Source organism: Diadema setosum, chromosome 12, assembly GCF_964275005.1.
Source record: "Diadema setosum chromosome 12, eeDiaSeto1, whole genome shotgun sequence".
In the NCBI taxonomy this organism is placed as follows: Eukaryota; Metazoa; Echinodermata; class Echinoidea; order Diadematoida; family Diadematidae; genus Diadema; species Diadema setosum.
In genome coordinates this window covers 8667343-8691204 of record NC_092696.1, presented here as the reverse complement: position 1 = coordinate 8691204, position 23862 = coordinate 8667343, and the positions used below count along the sequence as shown (strand labels likewise).

The 23862-nt window shown below is 37.2% G+C and overlaps 1 protein-coding gene across 1 annotated transcript; it reads right to left on the bottom strand.

Moving 5' to 3' along the window:
* Positions 1-336: 336 nt before the first annotated feature.
* Positions 337-23128, bottom strand: LOC140236340 (putative ammonium transporter 1). Its single transcript, XM_072316296.1, has 11 exons — positions 23037-23128; positions 13636-13725; positions 10599-10829; positions 7611-7693; positions 7106-7240; positions 6115-6345; positions 5075-5213; positions 3798-3892; positions 3050-3176; positions 1715-1810; positions 337-434 (listed from the first exon to the last, which is right to left on the bottom strand). Exons 1-11 carry the CDS (start codon positions 23110-23112, stop codon positions 337-339), a joined length of 1401 nt encoding a protein of 466 aa, XP_072172397.1. The 5' UTR covers positions 23113-23128.
* Positions 23129-23862: the final 734 nt, after the last annotated feature.

Sequence of the window (23862 nt, the reverse complement as noted above, 5' to 3'; positions counted from 1 at the left end):
ATACATGACATTAATCATACTGATTCAATTTTTTACATTGATCGTTTCTATTCCTAATTCACATTTTAGAACTATTTTGAAGCACTAAATCTGGGTGTTTGTTTAATCTGAAAATGGTAAACAATGCCTTTAATCTGTCTTTCTTCACCTTCATTGCATGTTTTCAGTGTTGCTGAATTAATGCCTTTAGATTCACAAAGTGCAATTATCAAAAAAAAAAATAATAATTTCTGGAGTGATAGATTGATAAGATCTTAGATCACAGTTCAAATATAGATGATCAGTTTTCAACGTGTTGGTAGAATTTTAGTGTCGTTGCTGTCGCCACCCAGGTCTCTACAAAGGCAACTCGGTCTCTCCGTCTTTCTGGGTGTACTTCCCCCGGATGATGGCCTCCTGGTCATTGAATGCGGCATTCGTGTGACTTTGGTGTCCTGGCGGAGGGAGAAGGAAAACATATTTCGTTATCATCTTATTTTCTTTCTTTTTTTTTCACCGGCAAGAAATACATGCGATTCCGGCACACAGTTGTCACGGGTGCACGTCACGACACCCACTCCCACGAGTCATACAGCCCACGAGTCATACAGCTTGTGAGTCATACAGCCCACGAGTTATACAGCTCACGAGTCATACAGCCCATTAGTTCGACACTATAGGCTAACAAGGCCCACCAAACCGACACATTAAGCCCCGTGTTTATATCTGTCGAACTCGTAGGGTGTTTTACCTAGTGTCGAACTCACGGGCTTTATTTGCCTAGTATCGAATTCACGGGTCGTATGACTCTTGAGCTGTATGGCTCATGGACTGATTTCAATGTCGAACTCGTGGGCTGTAGGACTCGTCAGTGGGTGTCGGTCTCGTGGGATGACCCCGTTGTCACAGGGAAACACATTATAACACATCATACTACTTTCATCTCACGAAGTACTATTTTCCGTCTTTTCCAATTTTCTCCTTTCGAAGCTATTGAAATTTTATGAAATTTTAAAGTCTTCAGAATGGTCCTTTTCTCCTTCTCTCTCTCTCTCTCTCTCTCTATTTCTCTGTCTGTCTAGGTCTGTCTCTCTCTTTCTCTGCATGATGTCATAATGCACAGAGAGATAAAACACGCACGTTACACGACAGTTCTACTAAAATCTAGTTTAGGAATTCTTACAGTACGACTAATGCAACATTTTGGAAAACTTTAATTGAGTCTATACGCCGAAACGGCTGTAGAGTGGATCCAGGATGAATATTTAAAGGGACGTTATAGTTTTGGTTGAGATGGGGCTTCAGGTTTCCAACTTTATTGTGAAATAATGAGAAATCTTTTATGAAAATCTTTTATGAAAATATGAACGAGCATACCCTAGTATATTGTAAGACGGGTTCAAAGTTTATTTAATGAAAATTGGTTTTGAAATGTCTGAGATATCAAAAACAAAAAGATCCTAATAAAAGGTGGGACCCACCTTTTATTAGGATCGCTTTGTTTTACTTTGGAGTTTTGAAGTTTTGGGGTATCTCAGCCATTTCAAAACCAATTTTCATCAAATAAACTGATTTCCTCTGAAAGTTGCACGCTCTGGGATATGTAATAAGTGGCTTCTAAGTATCTCGTAAATAATTTAGCAGCTCGAGGGCTGCATGACTCGTGTGCTGCATGACTCGTGGGCCGTATGACTCGTGGCCTGTCGAGCTCGTGATGTACACCTGAGAGATTTACCTGCTGGAACACCGTTTGACATCCCTTGTTCTTCCCAGCCACTGCCGTAGCTGGCCATGGGGTAAGCCGGCTCGCCATGCTTCGGAATATCTAGACCTGTATAAATCAAATGAAGAAAACATGATTACCACGCTATACGAAGGTGAAGGGTTTCACGTTTACCAACGATTTGATTCGTTGACATGGTTCATTTTGTTACATTTTATTCCATTTGGATGTTTAGATACAAGAGTTATGCTAATCCAGCTAAGTTTTATAAGACCAAGAGCAACAAATGTGATGCTTCTTCCAGGCTCGTCTCCGAAATGTAATTTGCAGTGATTGCGGCGGGAGAATAGTAGTCGCGCAATTGACTACTTCTGCTATTGAAGGCATACCATTAGTTTTGCAGATGAAACAAAACCCAAGTTAGTGCTTCAAAATAACAACCAATGTAACAATTGAAGAGTTTGTTTGCAAAAACCAATAAGTCCATATTTGTCAAATGGAGATATTTGCGATTAAAGGTCAAGAAAAATAAAGAGAATAATAAGAATTTTTTTGCTTCTTTTGACCATAACTTCAAAAATATACCTTTATAATTATGTAGTGACCAATATATCATTTAAAAGGTATTATTTTGTACTTTATGACAGAGACCGTACTTCAATATCTTCAAAAATGGACTTATCGGTTTTTGCAAACAAACTCTTCAATTGTAGTCAGTACAATCAATGTTGAGTGTTGTTAGATATACAAAATATGAACAATAGTTATAATAAAAATGTTTCTAGACTAAACCGCCTACAGTTATGATTTATTGATAAAAATAATGCTATCTCCCTGCATTTTAGGCTTTATTGCAAAATTTTATATCGTAAGATGTTTTGTGATACAACTGACCTACACATATGCATCAAAATGTGATAACTCAAACACTCAATCACTGCTAAAAATATGGTAAACAATAACTTTTACCAAGAGAGAATGTTTCAAGTTCAAGTTCAAATTGTTTTATTTCATCTCCAACAAATTGACAATACAATGAAATGTTTGTTTTCTATTTCGGGATCGAACAGTCCAAAGGTTTGATGCTCAGTGAAGAGACGGTCAATCGAAACCATTTGACCAGATTCTCCCAATTGCTGCTTTACTTGTAGAGCAGCAATCACCACACTGAACATTAAATTTATCGTCAGTTTGTGATATTTACTTTCATTAGAATTTCAAACTTCTTCATTACCCAACAAAATCTAAGAAATTCGAAATAATCGCTCGCGTCATTAAACGGCGTTAATTTCCCAGATTAATTAAAAGGAAAAAAATATCAGGGAAAAATATGTATCGGTATCTAACCTTTGACCTCTATTTCCGGTGAAACTCTGAGAATTCTTGCGCAATGCATGACACCAAAGAGAATGAGAGAGGTAACGGCAGCCCAGATAATGATTACCATACCACCGAGGAGGTTCCATCCGAACGCCTGCGGTTGTCATGGAAACAGAGAAGGTATCATAAGCGGACCTCAATGTTGACTAGGATAACTCCTTAGAAGTTGCTGGATACATCTCAAATATGTTGTCAGATCGAAAATGATTTATCATTCTCATTGACAAGAGAACGATACAAGAAAAATAGGATGGGTTTGTCTGGATAAATTCTACCAATGACGTATAAATGAAGGTATCGTATATCAATCATCCATTGTAATTATTGCTTGATTTTGATACCATTTTCATTGTGACAAGTAAAATCATCATCACCGAAAATCCTCGCAGCAGTTATACTACTGTCACCGTTGCTACAGTGGACTCCCGTTATAACGAAGTCCTCAGGACCGGCATTTTTTTTTTTTTCGTTATATCGAAATTTTGTTATAACCGAACAAATAAACGATTAAAAAAAAAAACACAGAGCCGATAATTTGCGACCTGGATTTTTATTTCGTTGTAACCAGAATTTCGTTATAACCGGTGTTCGTTATAACGGGAGTGCACTGTTTAACGTATTTCTACTTGTATAGTTTGTCAGCATTACCTAGCAATACGAGGAAGACTGTACAATCACTGCAGATTGTGAATCCACGGAAGATAAATCTTCTTACCTCCCAAGCCTCAGCGGAGAAGCTGAAGACAACACCGGTATCCCGGGCGAAAATAGGGGCTGATAGAACACCCCAGAGCCCCCCTCCGAGATGAACTGTAAAAACAAGAGATTTACAGTAAAGTTACCAACCACTGTCAAACTGATAAGCTGACTTCAATGCGGAAGCATAAAGTCAGGAAAACATAACAGTGAGAGTTTCCTATATAGAGTGGGGAAGAGACAGAGGAACTTATAGATTTCATAGGATACACGAGTATATCCATCCGAACAATGTTACATGTATAATAGGGCTACATAATGATGTACGCATCGACAAACGTATTGAGCTTATCACATATTTTTAAACCATAATTACAGTACAAACAAATAGCATCTGTGTTACTAGCGATTGCATGAATACTCAAACCAACTGCAGACAAATTTTTGTCAATTTTTCGTCAGTTATTGCGGTTATCACACGTGTTGCTGGATTCGTTTCCGTTTTGTCATTTTTTTTATTAGACAAACTTTAAGCCTGAAGCGACCTCTATTTATCACATTTGTTCGTACTTGAACTTTGGGGTTAAGCCACAGTTTGTGCGTAGATGAAGCTATTGTCTGATGGTTGTCCCGGAGCCCGGCCCCCTCACTCAATATAGGGTACGCGTATGCTCGTTCCGTCCCTTTGAAAGGACCACTCTTCCCCTATAATCCGAAATTTCTGAATCCGGATCACGGCTCAATGCACTTTAAATCTCAGGTGAGCTCTCGTTCTCGGGGGGGGGGGGGGGTATAATTTCTACTTGTCAAAATAAAACAATTTCGAGTTAGGAATGAGCTTCCAGACATGCCCAGAAAGTAGGATGCCAGGAATTTAATACCGGCATTTGATTTTTTTTTTTTACTTTTTTTTTTCAACGTATTGAACACCCCCCCCCCCCCATTTTTTTCGAAAGTCCAAAGAGAAAGAGGAAAACTTTACAACCTGTTTTGTAATATTCTCTTTTGTTTGTTTGTTGGTTGGTTGGTTGGTTTGTTTATTGTTGTTATTGTTGTTTTGATTTATTTAGGGATTTCGCTTTTAATATTGTTTTTGGTTTCTGTTTTTCTTTGTTTTGTTTTTCTTTTCTTTCCTTCTCTTTTTTTTTTTTCATATCCAGCTCGGACTTCCCTTTACTGGAGACCTAGGGAACAAGCATGGCGCCCCTCCTTCGAATCGTGCAATGGGAGGACTGTGGTGAAGTGACTGGCAGTTCCAGCTAAGAAGAACTGACACATGTAAAGGGTTAAACAGACCTGCCACGGCATCTAAGGGGTCATCCACTTTAACCTTCTCCATCAAAGAGCTCCAGGCTATGAAGGTTAGGCCAGACACTGCTCCAATAGCCGCTGCTCCCCACGGGTAGACTGTGTTGCACCCTGCACAAATGGCGACCTGGGAAAATGCGTGGGAGCAAGCGAAATCGTCTACTATAACTGTTGAATTCCGAGTGAATTCGTCTGTGTCGTTAAAGTGACCACAGTTGTGATCATGCACATTGTGCATGATCGTTGATTACTGAGTAACGTTAATTTCCTTTTAATAGAAGTGACAAACTTTTGAGCCTTACTGTCTTTGTAGTTCATAGGGCAACTCCGTTCAGACATCTATTACATAACATATACTGCACGAATTATATAAAGACATCGCATTTTAGATTGGATCACAGAGCTTCGGCCAGAAGAATAGTCAATATTTTCTCTCTTGCCATCCTTGAATTCTGTGCAATTTTCTTAGAACTGTGTTGCATTAATGTACATGGACGAATATAATACATGAAAATATGCCAACACTGCTAATTTCTCCTATTCTATTCTGAAAATGAAACGCAGAAATAAATCTGAACTGTACTGAACTTATCAGTGCAGTTAAAAAGTAATTGAACTGCGGTTTGTTTTGTTTTTTTATCACATTCCTCTGTTTATCCAAGATAAAAATATGATATGAAGAATGATGAATACACCTTATTATAAATGCACACACTGAGAACCCGGTTGATTGTTTGTAGCGGGAATGCACGTGCACTCTGTGCGCTCTGAATATAACTATAAAAAAAAACTGAAACTATAATTCAAATTCAATTCAATTCAAACTTTATTTTCACTTTTTCTTTCCAACAGAATGTACAAGAAACAATATTTTGAGTTTGACATGGGAGTAACAAAATATACATAACAAGACAGGATTAACAACATGTTCATGTCTACATGATTAGTACAAAAAAGATACATCCATTCTATATACACCCTGCGGGAGAAAAAAAAAGTGGTAGGGTTAATGGAGCCATTAACCCTACCATGCCAGTGAGTCCGCCGTTGATGGTGGTCAGAAGTGACCAGTAGCTCCCCTTGTAGACGACGCGTTTGATCACCATGGCTATCAAGGCGCTAAAAGCTGCGGAAATGATGGTGTTGACAATAGCCAGTGCGACAATCTCACCGTCACCTTCGGCGGAGATGCTGGCTTGGGAGCCACCGTTGAAGGCGAAGAAGCCAAAGAACAGGATAAAGCCGCCCAAAGCTGTCATCTTCAGACCAACGGAAACATAAGAAACCAATATATGACAGTATGATTATAAAAGTGGACATACATGTACATCGTTGGGGCGCTATGAAATCAGTACTCTAAACCATCGATCTTCTATTTCCTCAAATTATGTCCACTGCTGTGTAATATAAATTTGTGTGCATTCCAGTGCACTCATATCATCTTGATATAATGAAGAGACATTTATATATTCCATGTATATCCTGGGGCCCGTTTCATAAAACTTGTTATCAGTGACAACTGCCACATTTCTATGACAAATTTGCTCTCAGCCAATCAGATGCAAGGATTTCAGTAGCTTGTCACATCTATGACAACTTGTCACTGATGACAAGTTTATGAAACGGGCCCCTGCACAACAAATAAAATTATGATATGTGAGTCATTTTAAAACACAGATAAAAGGAAATGTTAATGTATCTGGGCCTAAGTGTCTTCAATATGCTGCAGAAATAATCTGAGCATATTTCAAATACAGAAGTAGTACTAATAGAGAGAAAAAGAATCAAGGGAGATGGAAGGAAGGAGCAGGAGGACGAGGAGGAGGATGTAGAGGAGGAGAAGGCCGGGGTAGAAAGGGTAATTGCAGGGATTTTTGTGTATCCAGAAGATTCATCAAGGAAGATGGTGGAAAGAAAGATAAAGAGTAAAAGGATGAAGAATAAAACCGGCAAAAGAACGAACAGAAAAAGAAAAAGGTTATCATTCGTGTTTAAATTATGAATAATATTTCTTTTTACCGGCACGGTGTGACCTTGAAGGGGATGGGACTTGCCGTTCTCATCATACCGTCCGATACGGGGACCCAAGATTGCCGCCCCGACCAGGGCCGCCGTCCCGCCGACGCAATGCACGACGCCACTTCCAGCAAAGTCCTTCGTAGAGACAAATATTTTTGGACGTATGAGCATTCATCACACTTCAATGGCGAGTTAATTCACCACCCGCTTCGAGAAAGGACACTGTTTTAACAAAAACATTTCTTATTCTTCGTCATCATCACATACAATCAGCATAATGATATCATTCTTGGTAATATTGCTGTAGTAGAATAGTCGTCATTGCCATTTTCATCAACATGATTTTTTTTTGTATTGAAAAAACAAAACAAAAAACGTAACAATAGAATAAACTTAAAATAGGATTTGAAAGAAATGTCAAACTGCAACTGAATTTTGTAAGATGATGTGAATGTGAATAAGTGTATAGGGTAAGGAGTAGTAATCTTAACTTATCAGGGCTTACCTGGTATGCGAGGCCGTTTGGTCCGTTAGCAAGCCACCCTTCCGCTGACCACGCCCAGTGAGTGACGATTGGATATATCACTCCTGGAAAATAAAAGGGAGAACAATTTGGTGAATTTGACCACTAACATTTAAAAAAAAAATGAAAGAAATATACTGGCTGTGACGTGATCTATTCAAAGTTCAAATTTCAAAGTTCAAATTTATTTCATATTTCCATTTCTCAATGATGACATTACAAAATTATTGACAACAAAACAAGAATACAAAATATATACAATCATGTCTTTTGATTGTAGAAGAAAAGAAAAAGAAAATATACTTGACACAAATGTACACGGTCATATTGTGTGAAAATGTCACTAGTAAGTATAAGAAATATGATGGGGCCTACATAAAAGCTTTAAAGCTTGTAAAACTGTAGGTTCCCGAGTTCATAGGCATATAATTTTATACGGAGAACGGATATGTTTGTCTTGACCAACTAAAATTACACAAGTACAAAAAATCGATGAGTAATAAACTAATGAACCACATAGATATCGCACAAACCAGACTGCATACAAATCTCGCAGTGTTTGAATAACATAAATGCTATGTTATTAAAAGATGTATCGGTACCATGAAATAACTTGAATGACTTGGTGCTGCGGACAAGGACAAAAGACTGGGAGCATAAAAGGATTGCTAAAAACTTGGTAGTGTGTATCCACTAAGTAATAACTGTTTTAATTTGCGTTTGAAGGTGAATAAAGATAAGGAAGAAGTGATATCTAGAGGGAGGTCATTCCAATATCTGGGTCCAGTAAATATAATTGTTTTCTTTGCAAAAATAGTGCGAGTACGGGGAAGGTGATAGGCGTCACTCTGGCGATTGGGATAACAGTTGATAGAACGATTCCTTTTGAACATGTGGATAAAAACAGATGGTAATTCATTAGTTGTTAGTTTATACATGAAAATTCCGAGATTGTAATAAAGTAGGTCTTGAATTTTCAGAATTCTGTTTTGATGGAAAAAACAATTTGTACGGGCAAAATATCCGGCGTGGTTTATGACTCTTATTGCACGCTTTTGAATACGGAGAAGGGAATCTAGTAATGAGTGAATTGCATTTCCCCACGCCAAAATTCCATAATTAAAGTGTGGAGATATCAAACAAGAATAATACTCTGCAAAATATGAACAGGAAAGAAATGTTTGAGCTTATTCAAAATTCCAATATTTCTAAACAAAATTTTACTTACAAAATTAATATGAGTTTTCCAGGATAATTCTTGGTCAATCCAAAGCCCTAAAAACTTTGTATTATTAACCTGCTTTAAACATAAATCATTTATTTTGATATCATATGGAACAACATTCAAGGAATTACTGAATACCATATAATGAGTTTTTTCTATGTTCAAAGATAATTTGTTCGCATAAATCCAGGATTGCACAGACCTGAGCTCAGTATTCATCATATCTATTAATGCATTAGGGTCTCGATGTGAAAAAAAAAACAAGCTAGTGTCATCGGCGAAACAGATAAATGACAAAATTTGCGATGATTTTGGAAGATCGTTTATGTATAAGATAAATAAAAGTGGGCCCAAGAGGGAGCCCTGCGGGACTCCACATGAAATAGGCTTTAATTGCGAATCATGGCTATTGATATTAACAAATTGCTTTCTTTCTGTTAAATAACTCTTAAACCATTCTAAGGGGGTCCCGCGGATTCCATAGTGACACAATTTATAAAACAAGATTTCGTGATCTATCGTGTCGAAAGCTTTAGAAAAATCAAGAAAAACTCCAATTGTATGTTCAAAACTATCTATAGCATGAGCTACCTTGTCTATAAAAGTAAGTAGAGCATGGGTTGTGTTGTAGTGTTTTCTAAAACCAAACTGAGAATCTGACAGAATGTTATGATTTGTGAGAAATTTTGATAATCGTGTATAAACCACCCTTTCAAGAATTTTAGAGATTGAAGTCAACAAAGAAATTGGTCGGTAATTATTCACCAAATCTTTCTGTCCCTTCTTAAAGATAGGGACAACTTTTGCGACCTTCATCTTATTGGGTACTTTGCCATTAAATAAGGATTGACTGAAAATGTAGGTACGAGGAGTAATGATTTCGCTTAAAACATTTTTTAAAAGAAAATTTGTAATTCCATCATATCCTGAACTTTTTTCATCATTCAAATTCTTAATAATATCTATAATTTCTTCTTCAGCAATAGGTTCAAAAAATATTGATTGAGAATTCCTATTACCTAAGTATCTATGGAATTCAATTGATGATTTCGGGATTTTACTGGCAAGATGTGGACCAAGAGTTGCAAAATATTCATTGAAAGATTCCGCCATCTACTACATCCAGCCATCTACTACATCCACCCATGTCAACTATACATCCAGTATGATAATAATTTGAGTGTCTACTAAAGGCCTACTGTCTCCTGCCGAAAGCAACATTTCGTCATACTGTCTCCTGCCGAAAGGCTGACCTCATTATTTAGTGGGCTTTATGTCTTGTGATGAGGATGATATGAGAGCGAAATAATAATAATGTTATTATAAGTTATATTATAACTTTCATTGCATACCGCTATTAAAGTCATTTCTCAAGCAACATTTGCCCTATAGCACAAATGTAATCATTGAATTAAATTCGAAATCCAGTATTTGAAAATACGAAGATTTCATTGAAGAGTTTAGTTGCAAAACGAGTTAAGTCCACTCTTACAGCTCACTAGAAATGCTAAAATACTGAGGAAATAAGAAATATGGGATATTTCTTAACTTGAATTCAAGAATATCCATTGTTATGCAACAAGCGAGGAATTAGTGGAAAGATCTTATTCGCTTTGTCTGATGATAAACTAACTTTGAAATGTTTAAAATGCCGCTATAGACGTTTTGCGATCAAACAGAAAAAAATACATGATATATAATAGTTTGTATAAAATATGTATATCTTCTCTTCTTGATACACGTACCAGTAATAGCTGAAGAATAGATGAAATAAGCGCCAAATTCCGTGCGCTCTGCCATGGCGCCCGAAACGATGGTGGCGGCGGTGGCGGCAAATACAAAATGAAAAAAGAAGTTGGACAAATTCTCTGACTGCAAGCCCTCGAAGAAAAAGTACCGGTAGCCGATGAAAGCGTTCGCCTGTCCTCCGAACGCGAAGGCGTACCCAACGGCCCAGTATGCTACCGCACCGATACCTGGAAAAGAAATTTGGTACTTTCACAACTTCTAATACATTTTGCTAATAATGCATCCACAATGTGCCGATGATTTCGAATCGAACAATGAACAAACACACTCATGATGAGAAACCTCATATGTGTGGCTCCATGAATCATTCTGGGGTTATCTTTGTTTTCTCTGTGATCTATTCTGTCACTGTATCTATTTCCTCCAAATACATAAAAGGGATCGTATAGTTTTGGCTGAGACCTAACGTCACGTTTGCAACCTTTTTTTTTTTTTTTTTTTTTTTTTTTTTTTTTTGGTGAAGTAATGAGAAACCTCTAATGAAATATGAAAGAGCATGTAATTCCAAGAGGAATTCAACATTCTATTTGATGAAAATTGGTTTTGAAATGGCTGAGACACCGAAAACAGAGCAATCCTAATAAAGGTGGAATCCACCTTTTATTACGATGACTTTTTTCACTTTGTTTTTGGATGTACCAGCCATTTCAAAACCAATTTTCATCAAATAAATTTTGAATTCCTCTTAGAATGGTATGCTCTGTACTATTTCACAAGTGATTTCTTGATATCTCACAAAAATTTAAAAGTCATTATATCCCCACCAATACTACAATATACCATCCCTTTAACAGCACAAGATAGTAAAAACATCGATGGTGATGCTGCTTGCAGGCAAGATATAAACGGGCAACCACAGACTTGAAATCATGATTCCAATAAGGGAGTTCACGGTTGCGATTTGCGCATGTGCAAAATAAAGGTCAAATGAGAATGTTTGTGTATTTGCCGTTGACTTTCAAACGAAAAGAATCCTCAGGCAAATAAGGATTTGGAATGCTAAGTTGTTGTTTCACCTTGTTAGAACGCACAGGTGAAAGTTATTTATATAATATTGGATGGCCTTGAGATTAATACAAGGAAATATTGGACGAGCTATGCACAAATATTGGACGAGTCGAAGACGAGTCCAATATTTTGCTTAGCGAGTTCTATATTTCCTTGTATTAATCGAAAATAGGACATCTAATATTATCATTATTATCCTACAGAGGATTTTAGCAAAGAATATTTTCACTTACCCTTTCTGTTTCAGAGTGCTGTATGGTCTCCTACTTAGCTACTGTACTTGATCCTGACATGGGGTATGGTACACTCTTCAGTGTTAGTTAATCTACTTCATTCCCTGATAAAACAGTGATCTATGTATCCATGGTAGCAGTCATGTTACTGTTAGGCCGAGATCTAGCTAATTTACACCAGAATTAGATGTTCTTGTATCCGAGATCTGAGACACAATTCACGCCACATCTTCCGTAGATCGTAAAAGATCGAATTACTCGTACACTGTACTGTAGTCCTATGGCCTACTGTACTTTATAGTATACACATAACGTAACATGCATGCAAATGCAAGCGGCGGTGGCCGGCTACATGTATTTGTATATCGCGCGCGGGCTATCTATAGCAGTAGCGCTGAGCTGATCAATCGTCGCCTTTGTTTTCATCAAACCTAAATTTAATTTCCTGGTATGAAAGTGATATTTTGAAAAAAATTGTATGCAAAACAATTTCAACTAATTGATATATGAAATTTGTTTGTATAAACACAGAATTTTAGAAAAAAACGATGTTTTTAGTGAACTCGCGATTGACCAATCACAGACGTTTTTACTTCATATTTCATGTCATCTCGTATATATCTCAGCCAATCACGGTGCAGTTTATAAAAAACTGTGGGAATCCCCCTCTTGCCGTCCAATATTTTAAATATTGGTCGCCTCGGCAAAAAAAAAAAATATTGGTCGAGTTCAACCAACTTTCTAAGTGGGTCGGAAGTTATGATGTTCGTCGACAAAATAACACTTGTATTTGGGCTCTGAAAATCCTCTGTATGGATAATAATCATCAATAATGTTTAACAAAAGCTGCACACGCATTTTATTGACACTGATTACAAAGGTGGCATGCTTCAACAACAAAAAAATGCTCTGTCACAGGTCCTTTCCATGTTATTTGAAAGTCTGTGGTGTAGGGGTCAAATGAGACATGCGCTAACCATGAACTCCCTTATTCGTGTTAGATGTGAAACTACGTAGTAGGCTACGTTCACATGGATTACATCATGACAATAACACCTTTTGTTTGCAGTTGATAAGATGGCCGGTTACCAGTCTATATTCAACTCTGTTTCTCCTGTGAATGCGAATGAAAGAGGAAGCAAATCCCCGAAATTAAAAGGAGTAATCCTATACCACCTGCACGGAGCAATGCAGCAGGTGAAATAGCCCTTTAAACATGCTAAAGGTCCCCCGACACTAAATACCATGCTGACTTCTTAGTGTAGGCATATCGTAAAGTCTGGAACAGCTTGATCAAAATACGTGACGAGCTTTTGCATCCATTTTACTTACGGTTATATTATTGTTGTTTTCTGCTCAACTAAGCTCTGCCCCAGAAAAAGCATTTTGACGTCTTATCTCATGAACAATAAAGCTGGCTGAAATGAACATTCCAAACCTAATGTTTTGCACATTACTTTGACTGTGTGGTAAACTCACAAATCGTAACATCTGACACAGTTCATAAGAAAACATCTCAAGACTTTTCAATTATCGTCATAAACACTTTCGAACATCTAAACAATCATCATCATCATATGCATATATTATGATGACGATAATTATATCAACAATAATATATTGATGATTATTAAGCATTCTCGAAGCTTCAGTTTGACATTTTGTTTACATTACTTTGATAGAGTGACTGTAACTGAGCAAACTTGCCGTTCTCGGGTAATCAAGTACTTACACACGTCAAGCACGTTTTTCAGAAGAATGTTGGTCGTGTTTTTGGCGCGAACTGAGCCGGCTTCCAGGAAGGCGAATCCAGCCTGCATTACTGAAATACACAAAATGCGGTTACATATTCGTGTCATAATGTTAGCAGTCACAATTAAACTATACTGTCACAACGTATGTTCACTTACATAGGGCAAAATGACATAAAGTTTTCATGTTGGTTCTGGAATGGTGACTATCTTTTTTTTTTTCAGTTGCGCAGGTATAAGACACGTTTGTGTGCATCAGCTTTTGCTTAATGGTTCCAAGTTTTTCAAGGCTGACTCAAATCATACAAGTAGTAGAAATAGAAATGAAATTCGTATTATGAAAAGATTTTGTAATCTTATTCCAGGTCATCTTATTACAATGTGCCCTCCACAGGTTAAGGGGTGCCGTTGTGTGTTTTTCTTTCACTTTTGTCGGGGTGGGAGGGGGGCAGGGAGGGATGGGAGGGGGGCAGGGTGGGGTGGGGCTGGGGGAGGGTATTTAGCTTGAACTCACTCAATCAAAGCAAAGATCAGTTTGACTAACTTGCGATGGTGAAACATTAAAAATGCTTTTCTCACCCTTTGTACATGGTTGACTCACTAGGGAGCTTTAGGTTTTGACGCGCGGACGTTTGAGACGACGCTTGTATTGGACGTTCTCCTCTTCCCTGCGTCGTGCTGAAAAGTAGCTTTAGATTACGCTGGGACGCAACGTATAAAAAATAAAATGGCACCCCCATATAATCGGTGTATGAAGTACTATAGTAGTTCTCTACGTTGCAAACAATGCGGATGTAAAAATAGCCCAGTACGCATAGTGAAAAACTCAGGCGACGGAAGCTAAAAATAGATTGACTTGTCGCGAGCTTTTGCGCATGCTCAGAACATTTTTTTTTTTTAAACGTCCCCGTCGCGAGAATCTAAATCTCCTTTTGTCACTGACAGCGAGTTAGCTCAGTCGGTAGCGCGTCTGCCTCAAAGGACCCAGGTTCGATTCCCGAATCCTACTGAGCAATGTTGTGTGTAATCATACCGTCCCCTATAGCAAGAGGCAAAACACCCTGTCCCTGGGATAGTACTTTCAATGTCACAGCTCATGCGCGTTAAAAAAAAAAAAAAAAAAAAAAAAAATCATGCTTCATTTATTCATCGCAAAGAGCAGGGTGTTTAATTAACCCGGTGAAGCGGTACCGCCTTCCATCCAATTGTAGTAGTAAGTGAAAATTATAAATTGAGTATTCAATTCAATTCAATTCAATTCAATTCATTTTATTTTCATACTTCTCATTTATGAACATTACAACAGAAACCAGACAAGTTCTTTTACCTTGTGAACAATGTGCAGAAAACAAACAATATACAAGGTGATAACACAGTAATTACATGTAATGATAACTGGTCAAAATCGAAATCGAAATGGGGTTGATCAAAGAGAAGTATGACGGGACCTACATGAAAGCTAGCTTGTTTGGCTGTAAGCCCCGAGTAATCAGTGTTTGTGAAAAAGAAACGGAGAACGGATAGAAGATAAGACCAGAATGATGATGTAGGTTGCCAAATTTTATGTAATAAAAAAGAAGAAGAAAAAGAAGAAGAAGAAAACAAACAAACTATACATTAATATGAACTTACTGTGACCGAGCCATCATTATTATACAGCCTACTTTGTATATATACTATAACCTATTGTTGCATTAAAACTTTCACCAGGATATGATCAGTAAGACACAAAAAGTTAACATGTACAGCTATTAAGCCATTTGGTGCCTGCCGTCAAGCTCTGCATAGAAGGTTAGAGAGGGGTAGAGGGAAAGAGGAAGAGAGGGAAACGAAGTAGAATGTGGAATTGCTAATGATGAATTCAGAGAGCCTGATGGCAAGACCCTAAATGGAATCTGCAACGTGTTGACAAAATGTTTGATTGGACAATAACATACCACAGTATTACATAAGACATTACGACTGTTCAGTGTCTGCAAAATATGCACTCAATAAAAACTCTTTCAATTTACGTTTAAAGGAATATAAAGACGAGCAGCTTGTTATTTCGGGGGAGAGGTCATTCCGGTATCTAGGGCCCGTATACTTTATCGTTTTTTTTAGCGAAAATTGTTCGAGTACGTGGAAGGTGAAATGCGTCACTTTGGCGGGTAGGATAATTGTGAATCAAATAGTTTTTTCTGAACATGCGAGTGAAAACATCCGGTAACTCGTTGGCAGAAAATTTGTACATAAATATGCCGACGTTGTAACTGAACAGATCTGATATTTTCAGTATTTTATTTTTCAAAAATAAATCATTCGTGTGGGACAAATATCCGACATGGTTGATATTTCTGATGGCACGTTTTTGAATACGGAACAGTATATCAAGAAGATTTCTAGTTGCATTCCCCCACACAAGAATACCATAATTAAGGTACGGAGTAATCAAAGTAGAATAAAGATTAAGCAGAATTTGACTTGGAAAAACACTCTTAAGTTTATTAAGAACACCCGTATTTTTAGAAAGAATATTACTTAAATAACTAACGTGGGATTTCCAAGATAAATCACTATCAATAAAAAGCCCTAAAAATTTTATACTACTGACTTGATTTAATTCAGTTTCATTAATCTTAATATGAAAAGGAAGGGTTTTAAGACTATTGCTAAAAAGCATACAATGAGTTTTATCAATATTAAGTGACAATTTGTTGGCGTATATCCAAGATTGTACAGATTTAAGTTCTTTATTCACTGTGTTCACAAGAGTATAAGGATCTCTGTGTGTAAAAAACAGATTGGAGTCGTCAGCAAAACATATAAAGGAAAGAATTGGCGAGGAACTGGGAAGATCGTTAATGTACAAAATGAACAATAGTGGGCCTAGTAAGGAGCCCTGTGGAACACCACATGAAATTAACTTTAACTGAGAATCACGGCCATTTATACTCACAAATTGTTTTCTGTTTGATAAATAATCCCGAAACCAGTCCAAAGCCTTCCCACGTATACCATAATGTCGTAGCTTGTAAATCAAAATATCGTGGTCAATTGTGTCGAAGGCCTTCGAAAAATCAAGAAAAACTCCAATAGTGTGGGAGACATCATCTATAGCATGAGCAACTTTGTGGATAAAAGTGAGTAAGGCATGGGTTGTACTGTGGTTTTTCCTAAAACCAAACTGGGAGTTACAAAAAACTTCACACTTTTCAAGAAATTTGTGTGTGCGCGTGTATACCAACCTTTCAAGAAGTTTTGAAAATGAAGTTAACAAAGATATAGGGCGATAATTTGTCACAGATTCTTTTTGTCCTTTTTTAAAAATTGGTACTACTTTAGCTATTTTTATTTTTTGTGGAACTGTGCCAGTAGATAACGATAAATTAAAAATGTGTGTTAATGGTATAACTATTTCATTAATGATGTTTTTAAGGAGAAAATTGGTGATTCCATCACATCCAGAGCTTTTCTTAGTGTTCAAATTTAGCACGATATCTTTGATTTCTTCTTCAATGACAGGTTCAAAAAAAAGAGACTGCTGATTTTGGTCTTTTAGAAAGTAATAAAAATCAGTATTTGAATGCGGAATACTGCTGGCAAGATTAGGACCTATGCTTACAAAGTATTTATTGAATACTTCTGCCACATCAGCTTCATCTTCAATGTACTTATCATTATTAATAATATGCCGAGGTGGTTCGATGTTATTTTTAGTGTTCAGCGCTTCATTTATCACCTTCCACGTACTCTTGATGTCATTTTTATGCTTGATAAATTGCTTTGAAAAATACATTCGTTTGGCTAAACGTATGGATGATGTAAGAACGTTGCGATAATGCACATACCGAGACCGAGTTCGACTGTTTGGATCACTTCGGTATTTGTAGAAAAGAGTATTTTTACGGTTAATAGACCTCAGGAGAGATTTCGTAATCCATGGTTTTTTTGGAACCTTTTTACGGTTTGAACGAGTAAATGGCTTCACGGGTATAATGGAATTGAATGCGGATGATAATATTTGTGAAAAGTGTTCAAAAGCTAAGTTTGCATCGCTTTGGTTATTAACAATTGACCAATTAACGGATCCTAGTCTCTCCCTAAGTCTATTAAGATTAGTTTCTGACATTTCTCGAAAACCAGAATTGGGCGAATAAAAAGAGGCATTACTTATGTTAACATTGGGCAGAACAGCGAAAATCGGAAAATGATCGGATACATCAGACACTATTACACCAAACGTGATACTGGAAAGAGAACTATTAACAAAGATGTTGTCAATTAGAGTTGCTGTGACATCTGAAATTCGAGTGGGCTTCTTTATAAGAGGTGAAAAGGACTCGGATAACATCACATTGAGGAAATCTTGGCATGCGGAGTTGGTATGACAGTCTAAAAGGTTGAAATTGAAGTCACCCATGATAAAACAACTTTTATTCTCCAAATATTTATCAGCTAAAATTACGGATAAAGATTCAATAAATTCAGTGGGGCTTGTATTTGGAGGTCTGTATATTTCAACAACAATACTTTTTCTATTTGGAACCCTAATTTCAATGAAAATACTCTCAATAACTTCAGACATTAAACTGAGTTCGTCTAAGAGTTCATAATTCAAATTCTGAGTGACGTAAAGCCCAACTCCGCCGCCTTTTTTACCTGCCCTGTTTTTTGTCAAAAGTGTGAAGCCATCAATGGTAAATAGCGAAGAAGGTGATGTTTCATTTAACCAGGTTTCACTGATTCCGAGTAGGATAACTCTACACGAGTACTTTGGTTAATGTTTATGTGAATGATGGTGAATTTTTAAGCACTGCTGTAAGTTAAATCATTTTAAGTCACCCGTGAATAACTTACTACATGTAAAATCTAACACAACTAACACAACTAACAACCAATTAGGCCTACAACAGCGGAGGATTGTTGCACCCCCCCCCCCTTATGTTTTTCCGTGTCTAAAATGTATCCCTGACATGCAAGATGAAGCCTTTTAAAGCATTCTATCACCTGTGTATTCCCCTTCTCAACCCCCCCCCCCCCCCATCACCGTGACTGTGCTTTTCATCTCCCTATTCGACCTTAGCAGCAGACGACATAATTGATCATTATTTATTGACATGCGCTCTATCACGCGTTGTAGACGTGCAATAATAAAACAGGTGAACATAATGTTGTGCCTACACATTCACGACATTTCTGGAAGATAACCATTAGGCAAGGTAATTACATGTAGTTCAGTTAGTCCCGAACAATACCATGTTCCTGTAAACACCTTTCCTTACCGCCCCCCCCCCCCCAAAAAAAATACATTAAAAAAAGACTGATTAACGCAATTGGTGGGAATAGGGTTTTAATTGAGACAACTAAAGGTCGTTTAAAATATTCCTTCTCCTTCCAAGCATGCTGCGGCTTGCCTACCTGAACACGCATCCCTTTTAAAAGACTGATAGTTGTATATCCACTGTTCATTGTGACTGAAATTCCCTCATAAAAAGCAGTGAGCTCTTCTGTCGATTCGATCCGGGGACAGTTTACTGAGGACGTGATACACGCGTGAATTGGTCCCCAGTTTTATGTTGAACTTCTGAAAGCTATTCACGTGAGCGCCGATGCCTCCAGACTAAGATTCGGGGAGAGAGAGAATGTTTAAGAGTTAGAGCGCAGAGGAGGCATTAATGTTGTCATGTTTCCGACCATTGCACATGATTAACAACCACCATGTGCCGTCATTGAGTAAAACCAAAGTAGCATCGTACATCCTTGGTTAAGCTGGTAACTGATTACGATGATTTGCCCCGAAGCAAATTCGTCCTCGTGAGTGCTTAAAAAATCACAAGGTTTGAATTACTTTGTGGCAGTCGAATATAGTATAAATACATGTACCTAGAAGACTATACTGAGAGCGTATCCTGAGCTCTATGCGCCTACGTAGACAAAACCGCTCGCATGAAAATTTTGGGTTTGCGACCTTCTGCCGCCAAGGGCATTGACCTGTCTTGTTGGGCACAAGGAGTCAAACCAGACGATGGAAATCAAATGTGACCACGTCACCCTATTAACTGTTATTCGAGTGCCTTGCAGCTTTGGTGGCCAGTGAGAACCCTTGTCCATATTTAAACGGCCATGTTTGATCAAGTGCAGTTCCTGTTTGATTAATGTTTCACACAAATATGGTCCCCATACAGACATGTACTATACACTTAGCAACAGATATATCCAGAAATCAATAAAGTGCACGAAGGATTCAATGTTTAATAGTTGTATTTTGATTTCAAGTAAACCAAATTATTTATTTCAGTTCAGTCCTTTAATTTTCGGGAGGGATTCTGCTCAAGTTCCGCGGAGTTTCTAAAACGAAAGAATACACTGCATCGCTCAAAATGTATACTTCATCATTCTTAGTTTGTAAACCTATACTCCGCAACAGGGTAGTACCTCTAAATAAAAAATTAAAAAAAAAAACATACACTGAGCTTCCAGATAAGGTTTGCTTTTCGTCGAAGAATTAATTCTTATCAACCACGGGGCTAATTATGGCCCAGTACACAATAACCATAACCTAAAGCAACTCCTCCAAAATATTATTGGTTTTAAAAAAAAAAGTTTCCCTCAAGTAAGGACAAATTAAATCTTGACAAACGTAGTGAATTTGTCCAGGAAGATATACAATCAAACAGACAGTGATCAACATGCCGATATCCCTACTCTGCACTCTGTTCAAACCAAGAGAAGGTGTCTCGCAAATATAATATGACTCTGGCGCTTTTTCATTGTCGTCTGATGGATCATATTTTTGTTGATGCTCGATCCCGACATCGATCGACCTTTGATCGCTTGTTCACAATATGACTTTGTTGATACAGCAACAGACCGCATGATAACAATACAGAAGAGATGGCAGTAACAGACAGAGACAAGGGATTATATATATATATATATATATATGGATATATACATACATGTATATATCAATATAAGTTTTCCCGGCCAATTTCGCACTTTTTTCAGTCCAATTCCTAATTGGTGCATTCAATTTTAGCACAATTTAGCCTAGACGGCATGTTCGGTATTTCAATTTTATAATCTTTTCATTCAAATTCATTTTGGAGCATTCAAATTACCTATACATCATTTGAATCAGCACTTTTTCAGTTCAAATTCGTAAGACAAGCACCATTTCGCAAATCATTCATTCAATTTAGCACGATATAGTCACGAGATCACGTATACGCTGGGCTCGTTCATTCGAATTCATTCTTGGGCATCCAATTTCGCATTTACTGCAGTCAATTTAGCAGACACGTTCATGCTTTTATTCTGATATCACCTTTGCAACAGTACTTTCAAAATATGTGTATTGTGTTTATAATGTTCGATAGCATTATTTCATTCACAGATACATTGATCTTAAGTTTGTTTTGTCCATAATTGGGAGAAGGAGGTTTCAGTTTACATCGTGATTATTTCTTTCATCTGCATGTTTCATTATTTTCATTTGGTGGGTTCTAGATTACGTTAATTATCATTAGGAATAAATAAAAGTTCTTGGATCAGCTCTAACCATCAATTTGTCAAGGTTATTACCCTTAAATGCTTCTATGATTCTTTCCCTGTCTTCTTGAGAGATACGCCTGTACTAACTCGTGCTGCCATGACTGGACATAAGAAAGTGAAGTGAATCTATGGTATAACAGTTACTGGTGGAAGCATAGCATGTATAGTTCTGATAACATGTATGAAAGAACAACAAACACTACAACAAACTTGAGTTATTCAGGGTCAAAGATACCTTTACTATATACTTACACAGTGTGTGGATGAAACAAAAATTCACATTTAAATACATATAAATCACGGTTCTCACCTTTTCAAAATAGAAATAACATTAGGCCAATTTGAATGAACATGTTTGGAATTTGACTGCCCATACGCGAAATTGAATGACTGAAATACCATTTTCCGCCAGTGCTGGCGAATTTGAATGACTGAAGAGCACGTGCCAATTTGAATGCCCGTTTTACGAATTCGAAAGGCACATGTGCGAATTTCTTTGACCAAAATGCTAAATTAAACGAACAAGTTGCAATTTTGAATGACAGAATGTGCAGTGGGGAGGATTTTCGCTAAATTGAATGAACCTTTTATCAAATGGACTGACAAAAGTGCGAAATTGGCCGGGAAAACCTATTATATATATATATATATATATAAATATATATATATATATATATATATATATATATATATATATTCAAATTCATGAAATTTTTCCGTTGATATGTTTCCATTGCAACTGATTGACAAATTGCCCTGCATCGACGTAAATAAGCACTGAATTGATCAGTGTTTAGTATATACAGTATATATATATATATATATATAGAGAGAGAGAGAGAGAGAGAGAAGACGTGAAAGAATTAAGAAGATAAATAAACAACAAGTTGACGGTGAGGACAGAAGAAAAATTCCTCGAATATGAGATGGAATGGAATTACATAATTATGTGTAGAATAATGAGATTGTTTAAATCTTGAACCTGAGTATAATTTCCATACTAAATTATGTTTACATTACAGCCAGAATGCTTTACATATATCGATGCATTTTGCATGTTTTCCTTTACACTGAGTTTGACTTGGACCATGTTTACACTAATGGCCTTGCTTCATTACAGCATGTTTCGGCTAATCCAATATGAATACAATGTAAATCACTTCTGAAATCTATCTTTCAAATGCGCGCAAACACACAATTCATTCAGGCATAAAATAAAATAAATAAAAAAGTTTTTTTTTTTGCCTTTCTATTCAAATGTTTGCAAATTGGTTGTTTTTTGTTTACGTCCCAAGCCCTTGAAGAAGACCTATAAAAGGGTCGAAAGCTTGGCAGCAATACAAGGCACTATTAAAGGGAACAACTGCAACGTCTGCTAGCATATACGAACGATTTCGAACGATGATCAATAATGAATTATGACAGAAAAAAATTAATAAAGGTATGACGGAAGCTTTACTCTGGGCAACTTTAAAGTTTCCGTCATGTACAGGATAATCTTCTTAGATCTTCTTCGATATTTAATCAAAAAGCATGATAATCTAATAGAATCCTTTACCTAACTTTTATGACTATAGAAATGTTAACGATACGGCCAGATGAATTATAATAGTTTGGTGGATCGATGATAAATAAATGACTGTAAACAGATAGTTATAAAACACGTGGAAGGAGCGGGGTGGAAACGTCTGAACATGGCCTGAACATGCTCACACGACGTGACAAATAATTAGTTCTAGTTATGTATAAGTATAGAGTATACTCCTTTAGACTTTGCAAAAGTGAATGATCGAGATCTATACTGGGCAAAGGAATATACATATGTATGCATTTTAACTTAACTTACGGAAAATGATGCAGGACATGACGAGAAGAAAGAAGGAGTCCATGTTGGTCTGAAGTGCTTCCAGCTGCAAAGACATCTCCGCCAAAGTTAGATTCGACATCTTGACAGAATCCGCAGAAGTAACCAGACTGCGACAACCGCACAACTCCACGAGAGCTTGAAAGAAACTTTGCCGAAGTTTGATACCTAAATCCGATACCTCTCTCTCTTTCTTCTTCTCTTTACTTTCTCTTTTTGTCTTCTTCTCTGTACGTCTTTCTGTCGTTCGAATCTAGCTAGGATGATGTTGTGTCTGGATGTCATTTAACAAAAAAAGTAGTTTAATTTCAAGGTACGCCGTCAAGTACTAATTCGAGCGTTTTCGATCAAGGACGTAACATCAACATGAAGCCACTGCAAACGACAAGCATGACAAGTGGTGGTGGATGAATTGGTTCTCGGAGGAACTCGGAGGAGACTGTGGTTTTTCACACGAGACGACCCCGGCTAGCAATGGGTTCAGTGCTCTACTGGACCGGTTCCTGGTTCAGATTCGGGTTTTCATCGAGATCAACTAACCGTAACGAGAATTCACAGAGAGAGAGAGAGAAAGAGAAAAAAGAGAGAAATATTGCGAGAAGGTACCTTGCCGGTGTCACGCGTGGCTGCTATGAGGAAGAAGAATGACGGTGGAGATGATTCCATGTGAGTATCAGAAGGTCATATTGATACTTACTATTTTGCATTATTAAAGAAAAAAACTTTGTGAGTGCGCGTGTTACCTGTTTTTTTTTTTTTGTTTGTTTGTTTGTTTGTTTGTTTGTTTTTTTTTTGTTAACTTATGCTA

What these genes read in the sequence shown, in the direction of transcription:
- LOC140236340 (XM_072316296.1), bottom strand. Translation starts at nt 23,112, where the DNA reads ATGTCTTTGCAGCTGGAAGCACTTCAGACCAACATGGACTCCTTCTTT. An exon ending in TTCAAGGTCACACCGTGCCG is followed by an intron (nt 6,346 to 7,105) that starts GTAAAAAGAAAT and finishes GTTGGTCTGAAG; the next exon opens with ATGACAGCTTTGGGCGGCTT. An exon ending in ACCGGAAATAGAGGTCAAAG is followed by an intron (nt 1,811 to 3,049) that starts GTTAGATACCGA and finishes TGATTTATACAG; the next exon opens with GTCTAGATATTCCGAAGCAT.